Below are 24,744 nucleotides of genomic sequence, written 5' to 3'. Positions count from 1 at the left end.
TACAGAATTTTTCATACTTTGCCCTCCTCTGCCCAGCCCACCACCTGCTCCCCCAGCCAATCCCCATACCGTTAGTTAATCCCCATATCATTGCCCATGTCCGTGGGTCATTCATACATGTTTTTGACTAGTCCTTTCCCCTTCTGTCCACCATTACTGCCCTCCTCCCTCCCCTCTGGTCACTGTAAGTCTGTTCCATGTTTCCATGCCTTTTGTTCTATTTTGATCATTAGTTTATTTTCTTCATTATATTCCCCTTTTGGGTAAGGTCATATAATATTTGTCTTTCACCAACTGGCTTAATCCACTTAGCATAATACATCCAGTTCTATCCGTGCCATCACAAAAGATAGGAGTTCTTTCTTTCTACTGCGTAGTATTCCTTTCTGTAAACATACCATCATTTTTTGATTCACTCATTTACTGATGGGCATATAGTAAATTTCTGGCACTTGGATATTATAAATAACTCTGCTTTGAACATAGAGATACTTAAGTTGAATAGGTGATTCGTGATTCTTAGGGTATGTTACCTGCAGTGGAATTGCTGGGTCAAAAGGCAGTTGCACTTTTCAGTTTTTGAGAAAATTCCATTCTGTTACGCACAGGGGCTGACCGGTCTGCATTCTTACCAACTAGGGTTCTTACAAAGTGTGCTAAGGTTCCCTTTTCTCCACATCCTCCCCAGCACTTGTTTATTGATTTATTAGTGATGGCCATTCTGATGTGAGGTAGTATCTCATTGTGGTTTTAATTTGCAACTCTCTGATGACTAGTGATGCTGAGCATCTTTTCATATGTCTATTGGCCCTCTGTACGTCCTCCTTCAAGAAGTGTCTATTCAGGTCCTTTGCCCATTTTATTAATTGGATTTCTGTCTTTCTGGTGTTAAGTTGTGTGAGTTCTTTATATATTTTGGAGATTAAATCCTTGTCCAGTGTATCATTGGCAAGTATGTTCTTGATATGGTTGGTTCCCTTGTTATTTCAATGCAGAAGCATTTTAATTTGATGTAGTCTCATTTGTTTATTTTTTCCCCCTATTTAACTTGCCCTTGGAGGTACATCAACAAAAATATCACTGTGTGTGATATCTGAAGTTTTACTGCCTGTGTTTTCCTCCAGGACATTTATGGTGCCATGGCTTATATTTATGTCTTTTATTCATTTTGTGTTTATTGTGGTGTATAAGAGTGGTGGTCTAGTTTCATTTCTTTGCATTTACCAGCCTATTTCTCCCAACACCATTTATTGAAGAGACTATTTTTATTCCATTGTATGCTCCTGCCCCCTTTGTTAAATATTAATTGACCATAGAGACATGGGTTTATTTCTGGGCAGTCTAGTCTGTTCCATTGATCTGTGTGTCTATCCTTATACAAATACCATACTGTTTTGATTATAATGGCTTTGTAGTATAGTTTGATATCAGGTATTGTGATACCTTCAACTTTGTTCTTCTTTCTCAAGATGTTGTGGCTATTTGGGGGTCTTTATTGGTTGCATATAAATTTTTGAAATATTTGTTCTAGATCTGTGAAATATGCCATTGGTACTTTAATAGGAATTGGGTTGAATCTGTAGATTGCTTTGGGTAGTATGGACATTTTATGATGATAATTATTCCAGTCCATGAACACAGTACATGCTTCCATTTGTTTGATATCCCTCAATTTCTTTCTTCAGTGTTCCATAGTTTTCCGAGCACAGGTCTTTTACCTCCTTTGTTAATTTTATGCCTAGGTGCTTTATTTTTCTTGTTGCTATAGTAAATTGGATTTCCCCCCCAGTTTCTCTTTCTACTAGTTCGTTGTTGATGTACAAAAATGCCATTGATTTCCAAATACTGACTTTGTATACTGCTCTTTTTCCAAATTCACTGAGAGACTATTGGGTTTTCTGTGTTCACTATCATGTCACCTGTGTATAATGACAGCTTTATTTCCTCCTTTCCAATTTGGATACCTTTTATTTCTTTTTTTATCTGACCGCTGTGGCTAGAACTTCCAGTACTGTGTTGAATAAGAGTGGTGAAAGCAGACTCTCTTGTATAGTTCCTAATGTTAAGGGAAAAGCTTTTAGTTTTCGCCCATTGAATATGATGTTGGCTGTGGGTTTCTCATCTCTGGCATTTATTATGTTGAGGCATGCTTCCTTTATCCCCACTTTGCTGAATGTTTTATCATAAATGGTTGCTGGATTTTATGAAGTGGTTTTTCAGCATCTATTGATATGATCATTTGATTTTTATCCTTCATTTTGTTTATGGGCTGTATTACATTTATTGATTTGTGAATATTGTACCATCCTTGCACCCCTGGGATGAATCCACTTGATAATGGTGTATAATCTTTTTAATGTATAGCTGGATTCAGATTGCCAATATTTGTTGAGGATTTTTTTTACCTTCTATGGTCATCAGAGATATTGGCCTGTACTTTTCTTTCTTTGTTGTGTCTTTACCTGCGTTTTGAATTAGGATGGTAGTGACCTCTAAAAAGAGTTTAGGAGTCTTTCCTCTTGAATTTTTTTTGAATAGTTTGAGTAGTTTGAGAAGGATAGGAGTTAGTTCTTCCTGAAATGTTTGGTAACATTTGCCTGGGAAGCCATCCCATCCAGGGCTTTTGTGTGCCTGGAATTTTTGACTATTGCTTCAGTTTCACTAGTTGTTACTGATCTGTTCAGGCTTTCTGCTTCTTTTTTTTTTAAGATTTTATTTATTTATTTTTAGAGAGGGAAGGGAGGGAGATAGAGAGAGAGAGAGAGAAACATCAATGTGCGGTTGCTGGGGGTCATGGCCTGCAACCCAGGCATGTACCCTGGCTGGGACTCGAACCTGCGACACTTTGGTTTGTAGCCCGCGCTCAATCCACTGAGCTACACCAGCCAGGGCAGCTTTCTGCTTCTTGATTCAGTATTAGAAGATTGTATGTGTCTAGAAATTTATCCATTTCACTCAGGTTGTCCAATTTCTTAGCATATAGTTGTTCATACTGATTTTTTACAATCCTTTATATACCTGTGGTATCAGTTGTAACTTCTATTTTGTTTCTGATTTTACTTGGGTCCACTCTCTTTTTTTCTTGATGAGTCTGGTTAAAAGTTTGTTAATTATGTTTATCTTCTCAAAGAAGTAGCTACTGGATTCATTGATCCTTTGAATGTTTTTGTTGTTTTTTAGTTTCTGTGTCAGTTCTGTTCTGATCTTGATTATTTCTTTCCTTCTCTCACTCTGGGTTTTGGTTGTGTTGTTTTTCTAGTTCATGTAGATGTAGGTTTGAATTGCTTATTTGTGATTTTTCTATCTTCTTTAGATAGGCCTACATGGCTATGAACTTTCCTCTCAGGACTGCCTTCACTGTGTCCCATAACTTTTGGACGGTTATGAATTCATTTTCATTTGTTTCCAGATACTTTTTCATTTCTTCCTTGATCTGATTGTTAACCCATTCATTTTTTAATAACATGTTATTCAGTCTGCATCTTTTGAATGTTTTGAGTGTTTTCCTTGAGATTGGTTTCTAGTTTCAAGCTGTTGTAATCTGAGAAGATGCTTGATAGATATCAACCTTCCTGAATTTGTTGAGGCTTGTTTTGTGTCCTACCATGTGGCCTGGCTTTGAAAATGTTTTATAAGCATTTGAGAAGAGTATTTTGCTTCTTTTGTGTGAAATATTCTGTATATATGAATTAAGTCCAGTTGATCTAGAGTGTCATTCAGTGCCACGATATACTTGTTGATTCTTTGGAAGATCTATCCATTGTTGAAAGTGATGTGGTACAATCTACCATGATGACTGTGTTCCCATTGATGTTATTTCTTGAAGTCCTATAAGATTTTCCTTACATATTTAGCGCTCCTATGTTGGATGCATATATGTTTACAAGAGTTTTATCATGTTGCTGGACTACTTCCTTAAGTACTATATAATGACTTGCTTTGTCTTTTGTTATGGACTTTGTTTTGAAGTATGTTTTGTCTGATATATGTATTGCTATCCCAACTTCTTTTTCCTGTCCATTTGCTTGGAATATTTTTTCCACCCCTTTGCTTTCAGCCTGTTTAGATCTTTTGTTCTGAGGTGGGTCTCCTGTAGACATTATATATATGTGGGTTGTGTTTTGTTGTTACCCATTCAGCTACCCAGTTTCTTTTGATTGGAGCATTTAATCCATTTACATTGAAGGTTATTATTGATAGGTACTTATTCATTGACATTTTTCCCCTTTGCTCCTGTGTTCCTCTCTCTTTATCTCTTTTTTTTTCATGTTCTTAAAGGAGTTCCTTTAGTATGTCTTATGCTGGTTTCCTGGAGATGTACTCTTTTACACTTTTTTTGTTTGGAAAGTTCATTATTTCTTCTTCCATTTTAAATGAGAGCCTTGCTGGGTAGAGTAGTCTTGGTTGCAGGTCTTTGTTTTTCATTATTTGGGATGTTTTGTGCAATGCCTTGATAGCTTGTAGTGTTTCTGTTGAGAAATGACCCGATAGTCTTATCAGAACTCTTTGTATGTTACTAGCTCTTTCTCCCTTGCTGCCTTTAAACTTCTCTCTTTGTCTCTAAATTTTGCCAGTTTTATTATGATGGGTCTTGGAGTGGCCTCTTTGGGTTTCTCTTGATTGGGACTCTCTGTGCTTTCTGGACTTGTGTTACTTTTCCCTAAGTTAGGGAAGTTTTCTGTCATTACTTTTTCAAATAGGTCTTCTATCCCTTGCTCCTCTTTTTCCCCTTCTCATTTCCCTGTGATGTGACTATTATTATGTTTCATGTTGTCCTCCATATCCCTTAAAGTATCTTCATTCTTTTTGAGTCTTTTTTCATTTTGTTGCCCTCTCTGAGGTTTTTTTTTTCTTCTTTCTTGTCCTGTAACTCACTGATTCAATCCTCTGCTTCTGTATTCTTCATTTCCTCCTGGCTCTTTTTATAATTTCTATGTCTTTATTCATGCTGATATTGTTCCCACTACATTCCTTGTAGCTCCCATAGCATTCCTTGTAGTTCTCACTGAGCTCCTTGAGCATTTTTATATTCACTATTTGAACTCTATGTCTGATAAATTGCTTCCTTAATTTCTTTAGCACTGTTTCTGAGGATTCCTCCTTTCCTTTCAATTCGGGGTTGTATCCCTATTTGAGAGGACTCTTTGTTCGTTTCTGCATGTTAGATTGATCTGTTTCGACTCCCTGTATTCCTGGTGTGACATTCTGTTTTAGGAGACCTGTGGGATTTAGTGGTGCAGTCTCCTTGATCTCCTGAGCTGGATGCTCTTGGGATGCTCTTTATACTGTTTATGTGGCTTCTGGTTTTGTAATTGGGTTTTAGTTGTTGATTCGTTCTTTCATGGGTTCTTCCTCTGGCTGGCTGACTGAGGGTCATACTGTCTAGAACATCTTATATGCTGTTGTATAAGTGTGGATGGTGCAAAGCATACTCTGTACTCTTTGCTTCAGAAATTCATTTTGCTGAGGTTCCATCGATTGTTCAGGTCACTTGTTGGAATATCAGCTGAAAATCCATGCTGGTGGCATAAGCTAGTGGGCTCAGCTTCCAGTTACTCTGCCACCATCTTCCCAGTGCTACCCCCAAGGTCCTGATTCTGCCTGTACTCATTGTTAAAGTGCTGCATGAATGTACTGTGGGCTTTTCTCCATCGTGCATTTATGACAATGCCGGTCCTGTCTAGAATTAATGTCATCATTTCTCTAGGAGAAAAGACCCTACTCATTATCCAAACCCAACTCTGATGTCAACTTTTGTTAAGATTCCAAGCATCCTCTGTCTTTAGCTATCCAGGCATAACCAGCACTTAGGAATGAATGTCTCTCACAGCACCAATGCGTTACCACCTTTTATATGTATGTCTCTTTCTCTAGAGAATGAGATGTGTAGGATCAGAGATTAAGTCTTTCTTTTATACTTGCTACTTGAATGAATGGGTGAGTGGTTGATCTAAGTCTGCAAGGCTTCCCTCTAAATTTCCTGGTAAAAAATTTCAAATCACTTTCATAACTTAGAAACTATGGAGCATTTTCACATTAGAAGACATTCTGGAGATCATCTATGGCTTTAGAAACTTAAAATCAGAGAAATTTAATATTCCTCCTATAGCTACATGGCTCTGGTGGCAGCAAAAGGAATAGACTTGAGGTCTCCGTTTGACATTCATTTATGAAAAATACATTTCGTTAATTCTGTTTTTTTTCTACCAGGTTGAACAGATGTTTATAAATTTAATCTTTTCTGAGGTAGCAATGTGTTAATATTAACTCTTCGAGCAAGTCTAGAATTTCTTTCTCTCTCTCTCTTTTTTTTTTTTTTACTGGACAGGTAAATACCAGCTGTCCCCCACAGTGAATATGCCCCAAGATGACACTGTCATTATAGAAGATGACAGGTTGCCAGTGCTTCCTCCACATCTCTCTGACCAGTCCTCTTCTAGCTCTCATGATGATGTGGGATTCGTGACAACAGACCATGGCCCCTGGCCTAAGGCTGCCATCAGTGATTCAGCAGACTGGTAAGATCACACTCTGAGGTTGGAAGACATTAGTCAGTTATTGAGTTGGCAAAAAGTTTGTTTGTTTTTTCCATAAGATGGATGAAGTAGCACTTAGTTGTCTTTAACTTCGTTCAAAACAATTTTGTTAGATTGCATTGTGACAGCTGTCCTATCAGTGTGTATTTAAAAAATTATCAAAATTGGTAAATTTTTATGTATCCATTTTAATATTGAAGATGGAAAATATGCAACATTTTGGTACATTATGCTTTATTATTTCAAAAAAGGTAAAAATGCAACTGAAGTGCAAAAAGAGATTTGTAGTGTATGGAGTATGTGCTGTGACTGATCAAGTGTGCCAAAAATGCATTGTGAAGTTTCATGCTGGAGATTCCTCACTGGATGATGCTCCCTGATCGGTTGGAGCAGTTGAAATTGATAGTGATCAAATTGAGACATTAATTGAAAATAATCCATGTTGTACTACATGGGAGATAGCCAACATGCTCAAAATACCTAAATCAATAAAATTATGGGTGAAAATGAAAAGTGTGTCTTTTATTTTATTTTATGGAAAAACCATGTAGACTCTTTGGCCAACCCAATACAGATACCGTTTATCTTTTGGGGTGTTAACCTTTTAACGTCTGTGGGCTACACTGGAAGAAGAATTGTCTTGGACCGCACATTAAATACATTGTGACACTTAATCACAAAAAAAATACCATAACATTTTAAGTAAATTTACAATTTTATGTTTGGCCATATTCATAGCCATTCTGAGTACATGTGGCCTTCAGGCTGCAGGTTGGACACCCAGGATGGTCTATCACTGAGCACATTTAATCAGATATTTCATCCAGCAGTGTTCTGTTTGCATGGCTTTAATGCTCTTAATTACCACTCTTTTAATAAAAGATTCTCTCCAAGCCCCTAAACTCACCCAATTATGTTAGCCTTTCCAGGACTGTAGTTAATAATTTAGCCAAAATAACAACAAAACTGCCACTAACCAGAAAACCCTACTCATTTTTTAATTCACTATTAATTACTTTAGATCAATGTCAATTTGATGAATTGTTTTTCTATTAGGTTAATAAATTCTAAGCAAATTGTTAAGGTGACTCGATGTTTATCACAATTAGATGACTTTGGCCAAATTAGTAGTTGATATGTCCTGGGAATAGAGAGTATTTTTTTGTTTTCTTTTGTTTTTTAACAGTGGTATACTATACTATTTAAAATGCTTTGTACTTCCTCCTAGCATTGTGACTTTGGGGACAGTGTAATGCTGTTTCTTACTCCTATATCTTTCGAAATTGAAGTAAGGTTTTGATATTACTAAGCCAATTTGTGGCCCATGAATGTGGATGTGCACTTTAATTTACATGCCTAGTAGTTATATACATCAATAAGCAATAGGAAAAGGATCGCTAGGAATGACCTTGCAAGGTTGTAGTGATAATTAATTAACACAAACCGTGTGAAACATTATACCAGAATTTTCTTACTGTCCTTTCTTTGGGGTCTTTTATGAATACATCAGCAATGTTATATTTAAATGTTACAGCATTGTTCCTTTACCCCTTATTCATTTCTGTTTCTTACTCTCCCCCAGACTTGTATCAACATTAAAAATTAGATTGGAGGAGTCCAGGGGACTGGCATTTATTTGTGTTAACATTTTAGTGATGATCTTAACAAAGTAAACCCCCCCAATGAGCACAGGGAAATACAGCTCGGGCATCAGTGTGTTCTGCAGGTCTTCTTTTCAAACAATCTCACCTGTTACTTGCACTCTTGAAAATTCCCTATCTATTTTCTTTTCTCCTCCATTCCCCTCCCTACCCCTCCCTGCACCTCCCCTCTCTGCCATCCCCTCTCTGTAATTCTCTTATTGAAAACACAAGATTTCAAAATAGAGCTCAACTCAAGCCTGCATGGTAATAGCTCATCTGTGAATGTGGGTTTTGGTTCAACCAAGAGGGGAAGCTCCAGTGTAAAGTAAACTCCCATCTGAACTCTGAAGATGCCTGTACATTTTCTGCTGCAGATTTTGTCTCTTTTTGAAAGAAAAGCAACAACAAAGAAAGTAAGGGTTAGATATATGCAGCATTCATCTTAGGGACAAAAGCCTTAGAATCTCTGCCATGATGAGAAAATATGCAGCTGGCCAGAGGAATAGGTTTGTTGGGGGCCTGGTGAAGGGGTGTATTGGTGAGAATAAATAAATAACTAGCAGGGATGGTTGTGGCATTAACTTCCCTAAGGGGATTTATGAACTGGTGCGGACGTGTATGACTGTGCCATCGGGAATGTAAGGCAAGGAAAGCAATATGAATAAAGGGTTATTGAAACAAGAATGGCGGCTGTTCTGAATCACAGCAGAAAATGTAAGTTTTTTCATCCTGACAATGTCACCCTGATCCTGGGTGAAAATGTTATGGAAACAAAAGGGCAATAAGACAGGACTAATAACTGGAATTTTAATAACATTAGGGGTCTGGATTTGTTTACATTCTATGAAGAATCAGCTGTCAGTCCTGCAGTCTAACTTATTAAGTGTTTTAGGTTGCTGTTTATTGTGTCTGAATTAGTTTAATGGGTGTATTGATAGGGATGAATTAATATGTCATGGTTTAAAAAATTTAGTTATTTTAAGACTCCTACTAACTCACAAACTCATTTGACATTTAAATTATGTATGTTTACAGTTCACTGTACTGGAAGGCTAAATATAGCAAATGGCTAAAATTTTAATTTGTTAACTTGTAGAACATACTTTTTTATAATCCATTAATTGATTTAGGGAATATTAACAATGTTTTAGGGGGGGAAGCAAAACAGCAGATTCTAATTTTAGTGAAAAGATAAATTTAAAGAATATAAAATTAATTTAGAAAAATATGGCAATATGTGGTTTTCAGGTAACATCAACAACAACAGTTTGTATTTCTTTGAAAATTATTTTACCTATAATTTCTATTACAATTGTATTTCAAATTCATCCTGTTCACCAATTTTATGCCTTACTGGAGTTCAGGTTTTAAAATATTTCACATGATACAAAAAAAGGTTGATAAACATATGCATAATGGTTGAAGAGATCAACTTTCAATATGTAGAAAAATTAATTTTATTGAAAATATATTATTCACAGTTTTCTAGTACAAATCAGATCATAGTTCTCATCATATGGATTTTAGTTTTTCACTTCTAGGACTGTGTATTTGTGTTTTTTGTATTTTTTAAATATATTTTATTGATTATGCTATTATAGTTGTCCCATTTTCCCCTTTCACTCCCCTCCACCCCATCCACCCCCTCCCACCCACATTCCCCCTCTTTAGTTCATGTCCATGTGTCATAAGTTCTTTAGCTTCTACATTCCCCATACTATTCTTACCCTCCCTCTATTTTCTACCTACCATCTATGCTACTTATTCTCTATATCTTTTCCCCCTCTCTCCTTCTCCCACTCCCCTGTTGCTAACCCTCCATGTGATCTCCATTTCTGTGGTTCTGTTCCTGTTGTATTTGTTTGCTTAGTTTGCTTTTGTTTTAGGTGTGGTTGTTGCTAACTGTGAGTTTGATACCTGCTTTTACTATTCATATTTTTTATCTTCTTTTTCTTAGATAAATCCTTTTAACATTTCATATAATAAGGGCTTGGTGATGATGAACTCCTTTAACTTGACCTTATCTGAGAAGCTCTTTTTCTGCCCTTCCATTATAAATGAAAGCTTAGCTGGATAGAGCAATTTTGGATGTAGGTCCTTGCCTTTCATGACTTGGTATACTTCTTTCCAGCCCCTTCTTGCCTGCAAGGTCTCTTTTGAAAAATCAGCTGACATTCTGATGGGAACTCCTTTGTAGGTAACTGTCCCTTTATCTCTTGCTGCTTCTAGAATTCTCTCCTGCATTTTAACCTTGGGTAATGTAATTATGATGTACCTTGGTGTGTTCTTCCTTGGGTCCAACCTCTTTGGGACTCTCTGAGCTTCCTGGACTTCCTGGAAGTCTATTTCCCTTGCCAGATTGGGGAAGTTCTCCTTTATTATTTGTTCAAATAAGTTTTCCACTTGTTTTTCCTCTTCCCCTTCTGGTACCCCTATAATTCATATGTTGGAACATTTAAAGATATCCTGGAGGTTCCTAAGCCTCTCCTCATTTTTTTGAATTCTTGTTTCTTCATTCTTTTCTGTTTGGTTGTTCCTGTCTTCCTTCTGGTCCATTCCATTGATTTGAAACCCAGTTTTCTTTCCATCACTATTGGTTCCGTGTGCATTTTTCTTCATTTCACTTATTGTAGCCTTCATTTGTTCATCTAATTTGCAACCAAAATCAACCAGTTCTGTGAGCATCCTGATAACCAGTGCTTTGAAATGTGCATCTGATAGGTTGGCAGTCTCTCGTTTGCTTAAAAATACTGGCCGAGGGGCTTTTAATTCTGTTTGAGCCATCTTTTTTTCCCCCTCTTTGGTCTGGTTGTACCTGTTACTTATGAGGAACGGAGCCTTAGGTGTTCACCAGGGTGGGGCACCTCAGTCGTTGGGTTGTGACGTTGTATGTGGGGGTGGTGTCTGAGAGGGAACAGTGGCACCTGTTCTGCTCTCTCTAGGACTTCAGTCCCCTCTGCTGCTTCCCACAAGCAGATTGGGCCCTTCTGGTGCTGTCTCTTGGGTGGGTGAGCTTGTGTACTTTCTAGGACTCTGTGGGTCTCCCCAAGGAGTGCTCCTGTGAGGCTGAGAGATTCTCCCAGCCTCAACCCCCACAGGTATTTTCAATTGGTGGTTTTAGGTTTTGTTTCCCGGTGCTGGATCCCTGGGTTGCGTGATCTGTGTCGCTGCCCATTTTCGCCTAGTTTATCCATGCTCGAATGTGTGATTGTAGACAGCCAGCTGCCTTGCGCCCCTCACTGGGTCTGCTCATTGGCCCCTATGCTCAGGGTCTGCCACTGGGTCCATCAGCTGCTCCTGCGCATCTGGGGTCCGCCAACTGCCACCTGCACCCTGCGAACCCGAGTCTGCCAGCTACCACTTTTTCCTGCGGGGACCCCTCGACCCCTCTCTGTAGGCCTCCAACTCCACCCCTTCTTACCAGTCTGGATGAATGGTTGTCAGACTTTCGTTCAGTTCATTTCTCTCTGTTCTGGTTGTTTTTTTGTTTCTAGATTTTTGTTGTCCTTAGTTTTGGTTGTGTGAGGAGGCATAGTGCGTCTACCTACGACTCCATCTTGGCCAGAAGCCCAGACTGTTTATTTGAATTGGGGTGTATGTGCTCTGGAAATTATAAGCATGGTAGTATGTGAATACTACTATATAAGCATAATATACAAGCATATATCTATTCAGAAAATATGTATAAACAATATGTATTCTATGTAATGTACACTATTGCTATACATACTTAAATAGTACAGTTGACCCTTGAACATCATGAGACCATTTATGTGTAGATTTTTCTCAAGAAATACCTGTACCATTTTCCATCTGTGATCAAGGGTCTGAAGATACAGAGGGCCGACTGTGTGCACTGATGTACACCACTTTATATTGAGGACTTGAGCATGCATGGATTTTTGGACTTGAACCAAAGCCCCATGGGTACCTAAGGGCAGCTTCAGTTTTGAGGAAGTCGGAAGTTACATGTGGATTTTTACTTTGCGGGGGTGGGGGGGTCGGCTCCCTTAATCCTTATGTTGTTCACGTATTAATTGTGCATAAGCATCGTAGGATGTGAATGCTCACGGCTTTAAGATCAATATGACCTTGCTTCTTTCTGTAACATCAAATTTGTTCAAAGTTTTATAGGAAAAATTTGATAAGTTAATAATGAAGATATTTAGTGTAGAGTGCAAACAAAATAACTGTATTAGGACATAAGACTGATTCTGTTTTGCCAAAAAAAAAAATTGTCATTGCCTTGAGTTAAACTGCTAGTCTGTGTGGATACATCCTTTCCCAGTGGCTGGGCCAGGACTAAGGTGAGGCATGGAGGTCCCAGGTTCAAAATGTGAGGAGCCACTCACCTCAGGTGCTAGCCCAGAACTTGCAGGATCCTGAGAGTGAATGCTTCGTTACATTCTGAGCCCGAGGCACTTACTTACCTTGCCTCATTCTTGGGGCCCTGCTCTGTGTTTGGTAGAAAAGATCGAAAAGGATTATGTATTTCCTTTGTATGTTTTTTAAGGACTCTGCTTTCATTATCTTAATTTGTATTACTTTGATAATTTGAGGAAGAAAGTAAGTTATTTTGTGTAGTGGTTTGCAGCTTACAAAGGGCTTTTGCCTGTGTCATTGAAGTCTCTCACTGACCTTGTAAGATGGATGAAGCAACTAGAACTCATTTTATTGAGGGTTGTAAGACATGTGGGCTCAATCCATTGCAGGTCACTTAACCTGACATCAGAGCATTTTCCTTGATGTCTTCTCACCATTTTTGGTTTAGCTACTGTAAGAGCCAGTTGCTTCATGCTCAGTAAACTGCTGCTAAATTTCTGATACATATCCAAAGTAGGTCTCTGTCCTTTACCCAACCAATATGGCGGGTAATTTTCATAAAGGTTTTGAGAAGCTTGCTTCCATCAGAGTGTAAGGAAGCCTACCATAGACCCAGCTGACAGAGTGGAAGTGTTCCCTCTAGTAGGTAGTTCTATTCCAGTAGGTAGTTAACTGGGGAGGGATATTCTCCTACATGGCCAGATAGGTAAGGTGGCACAGTGCTGATACAGGAGAGCTATTTCTTTCTCAATGCTCCCACTGCAAAAAACTGATTTTCATTGTGTGTGCCGTGCACAGAACACCTGATATGCATTTCAAAGTGTTTATAGGTTTATACAAATAGGAGCGATTTTGTGTCATCCTTGGCTGCTTCCATTGGGAAAGTCTTCAGACTGTGTCTTTTACCAGTGATGTGCCATGTGCGCCACTGTCCCTGCTGTAGTCACTGTGTTGGTGTGCCCACATCACAGGCTGTCTGGTCTGAGCCGTGCTTTCCCTGACTTCCTCAAACACTGTTACTCTTCCATGTGTGCACCCACAGCTTCTGTTATAGGCTTCTGCTTCGATATTTTTCTTAGGATCTCTTAGAGATCAGAGGTCTTTTCTTATCATTTTGACTTTGACCCAGCATAATGCTTTAATCAGAATGAGTTCTAATGCAGGTTTGTTGAGCTGACCTTCTCAGCTAAGTATTACAGAGAAAACTACATCTTCATGAAACTCCGTGCCATAAAGGTGTATGTTTTTTTCTTTTCTGAAATACAAGATAAAGGATATATAAGATCAGAATATATCCTTTCTAAAACTTCTCTTTATTTTCAGTTTATTATAGTCACTTGTTTGCCAATATTTATTTATATCAACATATGAGAGGTTTCCTCAAACTTCCAGTCATTCCAATGTCTGAAAGATATAAGGCTAATTATTGATAATCATTTAGAAATAATGCTGTGTTGTCAAACAGAGTGAGGATACTATGAGAGAGAAACAAGAGGAGAGAAAGAATATACATATACAGAAAGAATTACTAAGTGTAAATTAATGTTGTATTTTCAATTACTTCCTATACAGCCACAATTTTTTTAATGAATTATATTTCTGTTATTTAGTTTAAATATTTCTGAGGAATGTACATATACACACATTCATACATACAGTTATATGAACTTCCCTAAATTGGATGTCTGCTATTTTTAGTAATTATTTTTATGTTTATCTTTTTTCCCATACCAGCTCTTTGAGTCCAGATGTTGATCCAGTTCTTGCTTTTCAACGAGAAGGATTTGGACGCCAGAGTATGTCAGAAAAACGCACAAAGCAATTTTCAGATGCCAGTCAATTGGATTTCGTTAAAACACGAAAATCAAAAAGCATGGATTTAGGTAGTGAGTACAATCTCCATGAATCTTTATCTGAATAGATGCTTTCAGATTAAAATCGATGGTCCTGAACACACGTCTCTGAACTTTGAGCAGTAAAGAAAATAAGTGTGAAATGTGGTGATTTGGCAAAGATTTTTTTCTCTGAGTTTGAGATAACCATATTTCTCATAAGTGGCATGTTTATAAATGTGCAATATGTTATATATATGTATTCTAATGAGAAAAGAAACAAACATGTATATCATGTTATATTCATGCATCTTTATTTGAACAATGAAATTTTTTAACACTGGCTGTTTAAAACCAATTTCATTGATGTAGTATTTGTTTGGTTGTGGCATTTTGAACTAAAAGAAAAAATTTTGGAGAAAAATCATTATCTCAATCCATGTCTAGAATTTGGTTACTTTATATTTTTCTTTTATTGCTATTCTTAAAGGTTTATTTAATAGAAACGTTTACATGTTGATAATTAAGGCATTTAATTGAAGAAATAATTTGAGAGGATATTCGTTCTAGAAAGCATTTGAAGCAAATGAGAGCAGGAGAATAATCATAGTTGTTCAATCAAACACCAATCAGGTCAAGTCTCTTTTTGAATCCAATCCACCAAAAGAACAAACAGACAAAAAAAGTAAAATAATTAATCATATCTATCAACTGAATGATTTTTAAAACCTTTGTTAATCAACTATAACCTATTTATGCTGTTCCCTGGTGGCTGTTTGTACTTCAAGACTAAAAATATTAATTTATCACGTGCACAAAAAAGAAAAATTTGGTGATGCATTATCTTGGCTAATTATGATATGCTAACATATAAATAACATACATGTCTATGAAATGAAATGACTGGCATATTGCATGGAGACACTGCTTACCCTCCCCTTTTGATTATAAATATTTGCTTGAGGTTTCATAATATTTGCATGAAATATTACCTGAGAATTATCACATAACCGAAAAGATCTGGAATTGTTGAAGCATGTTGGGCTGTGGGACTAACTGGGCTAACCACTATACATTTACCTTTCAACAGTAGCTGACGAGACTAAACTCAATACAGTGGATGACCAGAAAGCAGGTAAGGATGGACCGTTAGACTGTTGCCATAGAAACTGTGGTCCAAGGAGCTTATCATAATTACAGAGCTGCCAATCATATTGCATGTACACATAAATATTCTAGTCTTGCATGGATGTTTTTATTGTAGGAAATCAAATTGTACAAGGAGGGAAAATTTTCTGTTAGAAGACATTTATCAGTGTAGTAGATTTAAATGGAAATATAATTCAGTGATTCAAAAATGCTTAAACAATCTAGATTTTCTTAATTTATTTGTACGGGAATGTTTTGTCGCAATCTAAGAAAAATCAAAACCCTGAAAACATGATCTCTTGTGTAGACTCTTGTTTTTAAGTTATTTCTTTGATTCCTAGGTTAACACCCAAAGCAGATTCTGAAAGTGGCGACTTTGCTTTGAAGGGTAATAATAGCACAGTTGCCAGTATTTTTCACTAGAGGACAATGCCCAGTAATTGCTGTCATTAGTCACTCACAAAACCTGCTTCTTTTTCTAATGCAAGAATTGGCTCATAGTTACCTGACATTGAAATTAGACTATATAATGCCTATGGCTCTGTATCTTAACTTTGTGAACCTGTTCAAAAGGTTTTGTTCTTGTTTGTTTGTTTCCTTTCATTAACTATTTAGGGCTGGCTTCTACAATGCTGCCTAAATGATTCCACAGAACAATAGATCATATTGAACTGGGTTTTGCATTATAGCATATTTTACTTCTTATTTTATGAAAAGAATCAAAAAAGAAGTTTTTATGTGTAATTAAAGTAATGTGCTTTGTACAGTTTAGCATTTATGACATTATAAGTTTGGAATAGTGTTTTAATTATTCTAGATGCAGTATGATGTAGTAGTTATACCACTTACCACTAATTAGCTTCAATTCACCTTTTTAACCTATAGTAGTAACTGGTTTCATCACACTTGAAAAACGTTCATCCCACACACATGCAAAGATTATTGTGAACGTGGTTGGAGTTCACACTCTACAGAGTAAAAGATAAATCGTAAAAATTACATCCAGCACATCATAGAATTAATGGTAGTGCAAGGCAATTAACTGTAGCCTCAGCCCTTATTAAATAGTTATTTTTCTTATCAAACATAAAACTCATTGAAATTTTGAAACAATGCTAGAGAAAAATATTTTTGATAGTTTTAATAAATTAGTTATTAGCTTTTGGACTTACTAGTGTTCAGTTCTTTTAAGAAAGTAACTTTTGTCCAAGTTAATGTTCATTAAAACCAAACTGAACTGCTGAGTCTAAAGAACATGAATTTATATACTATGCTTATTAGGTAAAGTAAGGAAAACACTTAATTTAACCAAGTCACTACTGCTAGAAAGAAAAGAACAACTCACTATGAATAAAAAAATGTTATCCAGATTTTAACTGATATCATTTTTAACTGAAAAAATAATGGTATCCAGATTTAACTGTTAACATTTAAATAACTCATGGTAAGAAGGGAAATTTTTGTTTTTACTTTGTTTTTATTGTTGACATTATGACAGGTGCACCCATTCCCTCCTGCTTTGCCCACATCTAGGCAGCCTCCACCCCCTCCCTCTGGCTGTCACCATGCTGTTGTCCGTGTCTGTGGGTCATGCGTGTGTGTTCTTGGGCAAATCCTTCACCTTCCTTCATCTAGTTCTCTGTCCTCCCTTCCCTCTCACAGCTGTCAGTCTCTTCCATGTGTCCATGCCTCTGTTTCTGTTTTATTTGTCAGTTTATTTTGTTCATTAGATTTTATAATCTAATTGGATCATATGTTTATGGTGTTTTAACATCCTCAAAATAAAAGAAAATTTTTTTTTGCACTATGTGCGATCTATTCTACCAAATTACATTGGGAAGACTGGGGCAAAAAATTATTCCATAGATGCCAAATTTTCAGTTATTTTCATTTGAATCATTTAGATTATCATGATTTAACACTTTAATGCAGTGGTTTTTGTCAGATTCATAGGACATTTTAGCATAGATTGCCTGTCTAGCCATAAGCCTTTCAAAAAGAAAATTGAATTCCATTTGCCTTTGTCCTTGTAAAAGACATATCCTCTACTTTCTTTTTCTTTTTTCTTTTTTTTTTTTCCAGCAAGAGGAGTAAGAATAGAAAACTATGCCTAGGGAAAATAGTATGATTGGTTTTCATTTAATTCCTGGCTACGGCTCTTTTGTGATATTTGGGAGTAAATTTACTTTCTGAAAGAAAAGAACAGGAATAAGAAGAGAATTGGGTTTTTAACAGTTTAATCCTTGAATGTAAAAAAAAAATAAAGTATACTAATGACCAGAAAGATTTACATAAAGATCTTTAAAATATAACTTCAAAATTAAGAGATACTGATTTTTGTATCTGTGTAAATACAACTAATTTCTTTGTGCATACTTTAATAGAGAAACTAATTTTCAGTCTTTCTTGTTAGTAAATGCTGAGTTGTTAATGTTAGGGATCTTAGTAGCCCTCATTCAGGAATCTTATTACTTAACAAACCTTTGTTCAAGTTTCTTTGGCAAATACTGGCATGGCTTTGGAAACCAGACAGTCTCTGTAGCAATTACTTAATCCTGATGTAGTGGGAAAGCAGCCATAGAATATGTGTAAGCAATCTGCACGGCTGTGTTTGAAAAACATTTTCCAGATTTGGCCCAAGGTTTGCTGATCCCTGTTATAGGTTCACATATTGTAGATGTTGTCTTTTTTTTTCAAGTAGTTGTCTCCATTTTCATGTTGTCTTTTTTAAATAACATTTTATTATGAAAATTTTCAACCATATATAACTGTAGAGACAGTAGTTCATTGATCTCTCATATACCTAGTACCCACCATTCATAATTATCAGCATTTTGCCAAAATGTTATTCTACAGTAAATTATACTTATAAAATATCTATTGCTTGTTTAGTCATACTTTCATTGTTTTTTTTCCCAGATTTACCTGCCTTTATGTATTTTAATAAATACATGTATTTATATGCACATCTAGACTTACATATACATATAAATATTTATATGTATAAATATATATAGATCTACTTTAATAAATACACATGCCATTTCTGAAATTCATTATTAAAATTTTTAGTGCTCTGAGTACATAAAGTCAAATTTAAGCTAACTTTTCCTAAAAAAAGCTTAATATACATAGTTTATGTTTTATGATAGTCTTTACTAGAAGTATAAAATATTTATTGCAGATAGATAAGATAAATAGGCAGCCAGAATAAATATACATATACTATACATATACAGGGGTAAGCAAAAGTAGGTTTACAGTTGTGAATACATGAAACAGAATTCATTCTTGTTAATAAAGCTATTGCAATAATCATAACCTGCATGACAGCTGTAAAACTACTTTTGCCCACCCCAGTATACATACTAATGGCCTTTATGAATCCAAGAAGTTACCAAATATTTGCCTTGTAAATGGTTAAAGAACTTAAATGCAGCTAGTAACATCAAAATTAATGGGTATGATTCATTCAGAAACAGATCTTCCCAGTGCTAATGCTAGGACATGTAAAGGTAGATGTCCCTGCCCAGAAATGATCTTTTCCCACTCTCTTTAGTTTCTTGATTTCTTATTTTTTGTTCAGTTATTTGGAATGAAATCTGTTTTCCTTCCTGTGACATGACTTTTATGGATATTCAGAACATGAACTTTCAAAAGTTAATATTGCTCTCAAGAGAAAAAGTAATATTGGTCCTAGAAAGAAATGGTTTATGTGCATTTTTATATCATAACATAATCTATATATATCCAAAGCTGCATTGAGAAGCTTAAATGAATCATCTCTTTCTGCCATGCACAATAACTTATGGAGTATTATTTCTTCATTGGAATCATCTGTCTTTCTGCCTGTATTACATTTTTAACATATTCCTTCTAACTTAAAACTGCTACCTCATTGTGAACATTAGGTGAAAGATGTAATCTGAATGAATCTTAAAAGGTAATTGTTTTGACTCTTTCAGTTTATTTTTATTTTGGTTCATACTCTGAGCCGTGGAAAGCCCATGCCATAACCGTGTGTCTGTAGGTAATAGCACACATGGCCCCTCCATAATTATTGACCCGTATATGGGCTGATGATCTCATGCACAGACAAATTGTCTAGTCTCTCCTGCCCTGACATATTTTTGCATGTGTCTTTTTAACAGTATACTCAAAGAACCAGTACTATAACTTAGATTGCCCAGGTAGTAGTAGAGGCTAAATTTGTCTGGCTTCGAGCCCCAGGTCAGACAGTGATGGATGACACTGTCTCACCTAGACAAAGAAATCTGTTTTGACTGCCATCTAAAACCTGGTATGCTATTGGTATTATCTCAGGCCTTTCTGCCCCAAATCCTCAAGAAATGGAGCCAAATTTTTAATTCCCTGAATTCTTCACTGCCACCTTATTGAATTTTTTTTGGTAATGATTAAGTTGTCTTCCTTCTATTTATTACTTGTTTCTCAAGCAGATATTATTCCCAGGCCTGGAAGTTTAAGTCAGCTCTTTAGTCTCTCTTTCTTTATACCTCTCTTTAGAGAGAGCCCTGATGTAGTAATTTGTTTCTGTTCAAATCTTCTATCACTCTTTCTATATAGAATGTTAATATTGCCCAGAATTAGGTTTCTGCCTGGTGTCAGGGTGCCCTAATGGTACTGATGACACTCAGTCTTTTGCGTTCTCTTTACTTTGTGAGCCCACGCTATAAGGAGGAAGAGACTTGATAATGCTTATGGATATGAAAGTTTAACTTCTGTTAAAAGTAATTTTGAACTGTCAAAACCTTACTCTTGATTGCTTACCTTACCCTTCTTATTATTTCTGCTCTGCAAATGAGTTTCTATTGTATTCTGTTTCTTTTAGATTATTTACATAACTTGGAGCAAATGATTTGACAAAAGCTTTATTGGACTAGAAATGGAAATTTGTAACTCAAAGCTTAAAGTTTTTCCTCATGAAAATAAATTTGGGAAAAATAGGAACTAGTTACTATTACTTTACTTTTATACCTTTTTATCTATTTATGATGCTGATTTTTCCCATCATTTTTAAATGTTCGATAATATAAATTTCACCACTAATTTTAACAAATATTTTGTTTTTATAAACCTCCAAGGTTCCCCCAGCAGAGATGTGGGACCTTCCCTGGGTCTGAAGAAGTCAAGCTCCTTAGAAAGTCTGCAGACAGCAGTTGCTGAGGTGACTTTGAACGGAGACATCCCTTTCCATCGTCCACGACCACGGATAATCAGAGGAAGGGGCTGCAATGAGAGCTTCCGAGCTGCCATCGACAAGTCTTACGATAGACCCACAGCAGACGATGACGATGAAGGCATGGAGACATGTACGTTTATAATGTGGGAAAGAAAAGCCATTACAAACAGATGTATAAAGCATCAGTTTTAAAGTGGACTTCAGGGAACCCTGGGACTTCCCAGTACCCATTAAACTATTTTCATAATAATAATACACGATTTACCTTGTGATTCTCATTCTTCTACACATATACTCTGGAGTTTATAGAGGCAGCATCATGTGATACTGCAATAGATTGAATGTAGAGCAGATAGGAGAATCTATCTTTTTAGCCAAGTTTTAAAGACATTTGCTAAAATATAAAACAGTGCCATTGTTTTCACTAATTGTTTTTGGAAAAACACAATTATTATTGTCAAAATATAATTTCTGTTAACATGAAATTTATTTTTATAAAGTAATATTTTTAAACATCAGTTTTAACTCAGTTTAATTATATTGATAGATATAATCCACATAATATTTTTATTTTGAGTTCTTAATAATTTTTAGGAGCATAAAGGTATTCTGAGACCCAAATGTTTAAAAACAACTGCTATATAGTTAATGTGATGTCTCCCATGGATACATGTAATAATCTGTGGTATTGAAAACATATTTTGGTTTTGATTTTATAAATTACTCTTGCTTTTCTTGAATTGAGCTAGCAAGATGCATTTATGTGCATATATTTCCAAATTTCAAAATATATTAAGCCAAGATAATTAAAAGTCAAAGGTTAATATGAATGAGCAATACATTTTCCATAGTATATTGAGAAATAAATTAACATTTATAAATATGTACAAATTTATACTTCAGAGAGTTATCTGTTAAACATTTATAGTATAAATATAACCATTCAATTTAAAAATAAGGAAAAAACTCTACTAGTCTATTTACTTAGAAGAAAAAGGGCTTAGGAGTGGTTATAGTAAAAACTATTGATTAGCTAATATTGTTCCTAAGTACCAATTAACATTTTAGTTTTTTAATTTCAAATGTGACTCTATCTAACCATTGTAAGAAAAGTCAGAGACACCACAGCTAGAAGTTAAAGTGAAGACCAGAGGTAATTGAAGTGGATTGGAAATTACTTGCAATTTAACTTTTGTGTGGACCATTTCTCTCATATGTAAGGAAAATTGTGGTGGGGAAGAAGAGTTTTAAATAAAAGTCACATTCTAAGGAGATTTTAAGCAAAATTCTATAATTTTGCCTGTTGCGTGTGTGTTTGGGAGCATGGCTGCCATAGTGTAACAGGCACAGCAACACTCAGAGGGAAGATGGCTGCCCCTCCTCCCCTCCCAGTTCTCTGTCTAAATCTGGACAGTTTTTTTCACTTCACCCAGCCAGTGATTTCAAATATATGCAGCCCATTCTTGCCAGATGAAGAACATATTTCCTACTTTTGCTGCCAAGCCTGGTCTCCAAGATCCTGAGTCATATCTTCAACCTTCTTGCATCGTTTCTTGCTGTGCCCAGGGTCCCTTGCCATCCTCGCAGATATGGCTTGTGCAGCCCTTCCGGGGAGGAACCCTGTTACCTGTAGGTGTTGCCTGGGTCTGTCCTGGGTATGTATTTAGTAAGAGATGAATTCGGCCCCTCGCTATTTATTTTTTAAGCATCTGCAATTTATGATGCTTTTGAACCTGCTCTTGTTAAAATGTTACTTAAATCCCCTTATAAAATGCAGATTTTTTTTCCAATTATGTTACTCATTTCAAATGTAACAGGGGATGGAATCCTTATCGACATGGAGCATGTTCTTAATTCTATAGGGACAGCCTCCAGAACTTTCCACCAATGTGGACATCTGACTTTGTCCCTCGGTGAGCTTAGTTTCCTTTTTAAATTGGAAATAACAGGTTTAAGAATATAACATTAAAACTTATTCATCCAACTATCATCAAGACAAAACAAACAAGCAAGTAGATAGACTAATCACAGTTTGTAAGCCGTAAGTAAAATTCTGGACAGGAGCTGGCAGTGACCCTCGTGACATGAGCATTTACAAATACAAAGTACTGAATTTTCCAAAGTCTTGATTTTATTTATTTTTCAGACCAGTTTGCTGAACTTTGGGTGACAAGTGAAAGACAACTGCCAAAGATTTCAAATATTTGCAGTTTGAATTGTTGAAATGTAATTAATAGAGTGCAGCAAACACTGACCTGGAGTTTAGATGACTTGCATCCTAGTCCACATTTTTCTAACCAGTTTGGGATTTTGGTCAAACCACTTAAAATCCTTGAGCTTTAATTTTCTCATTTGTAAAAGTAAAGATTTGGACAACTAGGTCAGTAATTTTCACATCGTGTATGGTGACGTCTGGTCGGGCGGGGTGCTCTGTGCCTGAGGGGGTCAGAAGTAAGTGGGAGGGTGAGCAGCCGGGACTCTGCCAAGACTCCTGGCCACCCTGCCTCTGATGTCACCACTTCTGGGCCTGGCAGTTATGGGGGTTTTAATCACTTTAAATACATTGTGGTTCTTTGCAAATTTTAATTTTAATAAAAGGTAGTTTGCTGTTATTCATGAGAAGTTTGAAAAGCTCTGTATTTGGTGGTTTCTGAGGTCCCTTCTAGTTTTCATATTCCATGATTCTCTGTGACCTTGCAGTTACCTCCCTAAGTCCTGCCTGCTTCCTCTCTCACCTCTGTAAGGTCCACAGAGGAAAACACATCATGTCTGCATGACTCCTGCAGAACCAGCACAGGACTTGGCGAATCACAGGATTCAGTGACTATGTGTTGTATCAATAAGTGAGTTCCCCAATAACTAGCTCTACTATGTGCCTGAGAGAGGGGGAGAGACAGTTGCAGCAAGTGGGGTAGTTGTGACTCCGCTGTCCTTTTCATATCCCACACTGCACCTACGTGTCCTAGACCTCACTCCCTCAGCAAACTCTTTGTTTTTCTAAAAAATGTGTACATATACTATGTATATTATCTGTCACATATATACTATATATAAAATATATCTATATAATCTGTCAAGGCTTATGTTACTCTGGTGGTCAGTAGAACATCACCTTTGCATATGACTAGAAGCAAAAAGGTGTTTTCTGGCTCCAGTCATGAGAAAGCCTCCGCCCAGCAAGCTCTTCCTTTAGTTGTCTCAACACTGTCTTTTTCAGAGTCTGGCTCATGGATCCTCAGGGCACACTTGCTGTCACTGCCCCTTCCCTGAGTCTGCATTCTCATTGCTGGTCGTGCTTCTGCCTCCTCACCTTCCAGCACCAGCCCTCCCTGTGTGCCCTGCCATTGTCTGTGCTCCTGGACCTGGGGAAGGGAGGCTTTCTTGTCTGTGGTGTGCCTCAGCTGCAGCCGCCTGCTGAAATGAAAATGCCGGGTCACTACTGAACGTGGTTTTGAAAAAGGGACCAACTGTCTAGCTGACCATTTTTTTTCATCATCCAGCACATTCTGTAAGGATGCAGTTAGTGCTCCTTAAAAACGCTGGGATGGAGAGGGCTGTTGTTGAAAAGCTGCGTAAGGAGGGAACCCAGGCTGGAGGTGTGGACAGACTTCGCTGTTTTTTCCCCTCGCTGAGCCCATTTCATCTTTGGCACCAGCACCTTGATCGCTCTTGTCACTTGGGGTTGAGCCCCTCCCTAGTGGCTCCATTTTTTGGCTTTAAGCGGGCTTGCCTCTTCTCATCGGTGTTGAAATCCTGACACCGACACACACTGGGGGCCAGAGACTGGCCCATGTGGTATCTGATGGCTGTCATCTTTGGTAACACTTATGTTCTTCCCGTGGAGACAGCAGAAGCCAGCGTTTTTGTCTCTCATTTAATCCATCTGGCCTCTCCATGTTGTGTGTCTGTCTGGATCAAGATGGAGCTCTGTACTCTGGGACCCATTATCTCCAAGGTCCTACCTGTGTTTGACAGGTCAGGGCATCTACAATCTGCTCCCTCTTGTATGCAAATTACATGCACTGCCTGGCTCTCAGCAAGTGGCTTCTACAACCTCCCCC

General features: G+C 36.9%; 1 protein-coding gene across 16 annotated transcripts in view; it reads left to right on the top strand.

The window, feature by feature from the left end:
- Positions 1-24,744, top strand: part of PARD3 (par-3 family cell polarity regulator) — a 686,648-nt gene that overhangs the window by 418,895 nt on the left and 243,009 nt on the right. For 8 of the 16 annotated variants that reach the window (XM_045819989.1, XM_045819988.1, XM_045819996.1 and 5 more), the window contains 4 exons: positions 6,329-6,518; positions 14,237-14,388; positions 15,425-15,469; positions 20,586-20,813. In XM_045819989.1, coding sequence (XP_045675945.1) covers positions 6,329-6,518; positions 14,237-14,388; positions 15,425-15,469; positions 20,586-20,813 — 615 coding nt within the window. The remainder of the gene's footprint in view (positions 1-6,328; positions 6,519-14,236; positions 14,389-15,424; positions 15,470-20,585; positions 20,814-24,744) is intronic. The other 8 variants (XM_045819999.1, XM_045819993.1, XM_045819992.1 and 5 more) reach the window with 3 other exon arrangements.

The sequence above is a fragment of the Phyllostomus hastatus genome, unplaced genomic scaffold (genome assembly GCF_019186645.2).
Source record: "Phyllostomus hastatus isolate PE091 unplaced genomic scaffold, TTU_PhHast_1.1 phas_scaffold_39, whole genome shotgun sequence".
NCBI lineage: Eukaryota > Metazoa > Chordata > Mammalia > Chiroptera > Phyllostomidae > Phyllostomus > Phyllostomus hastatus.
Note: the sequence above shows the minus strand (reverse complement) of the source record. Positions and strands in the feature narration are given on the sequence as shown.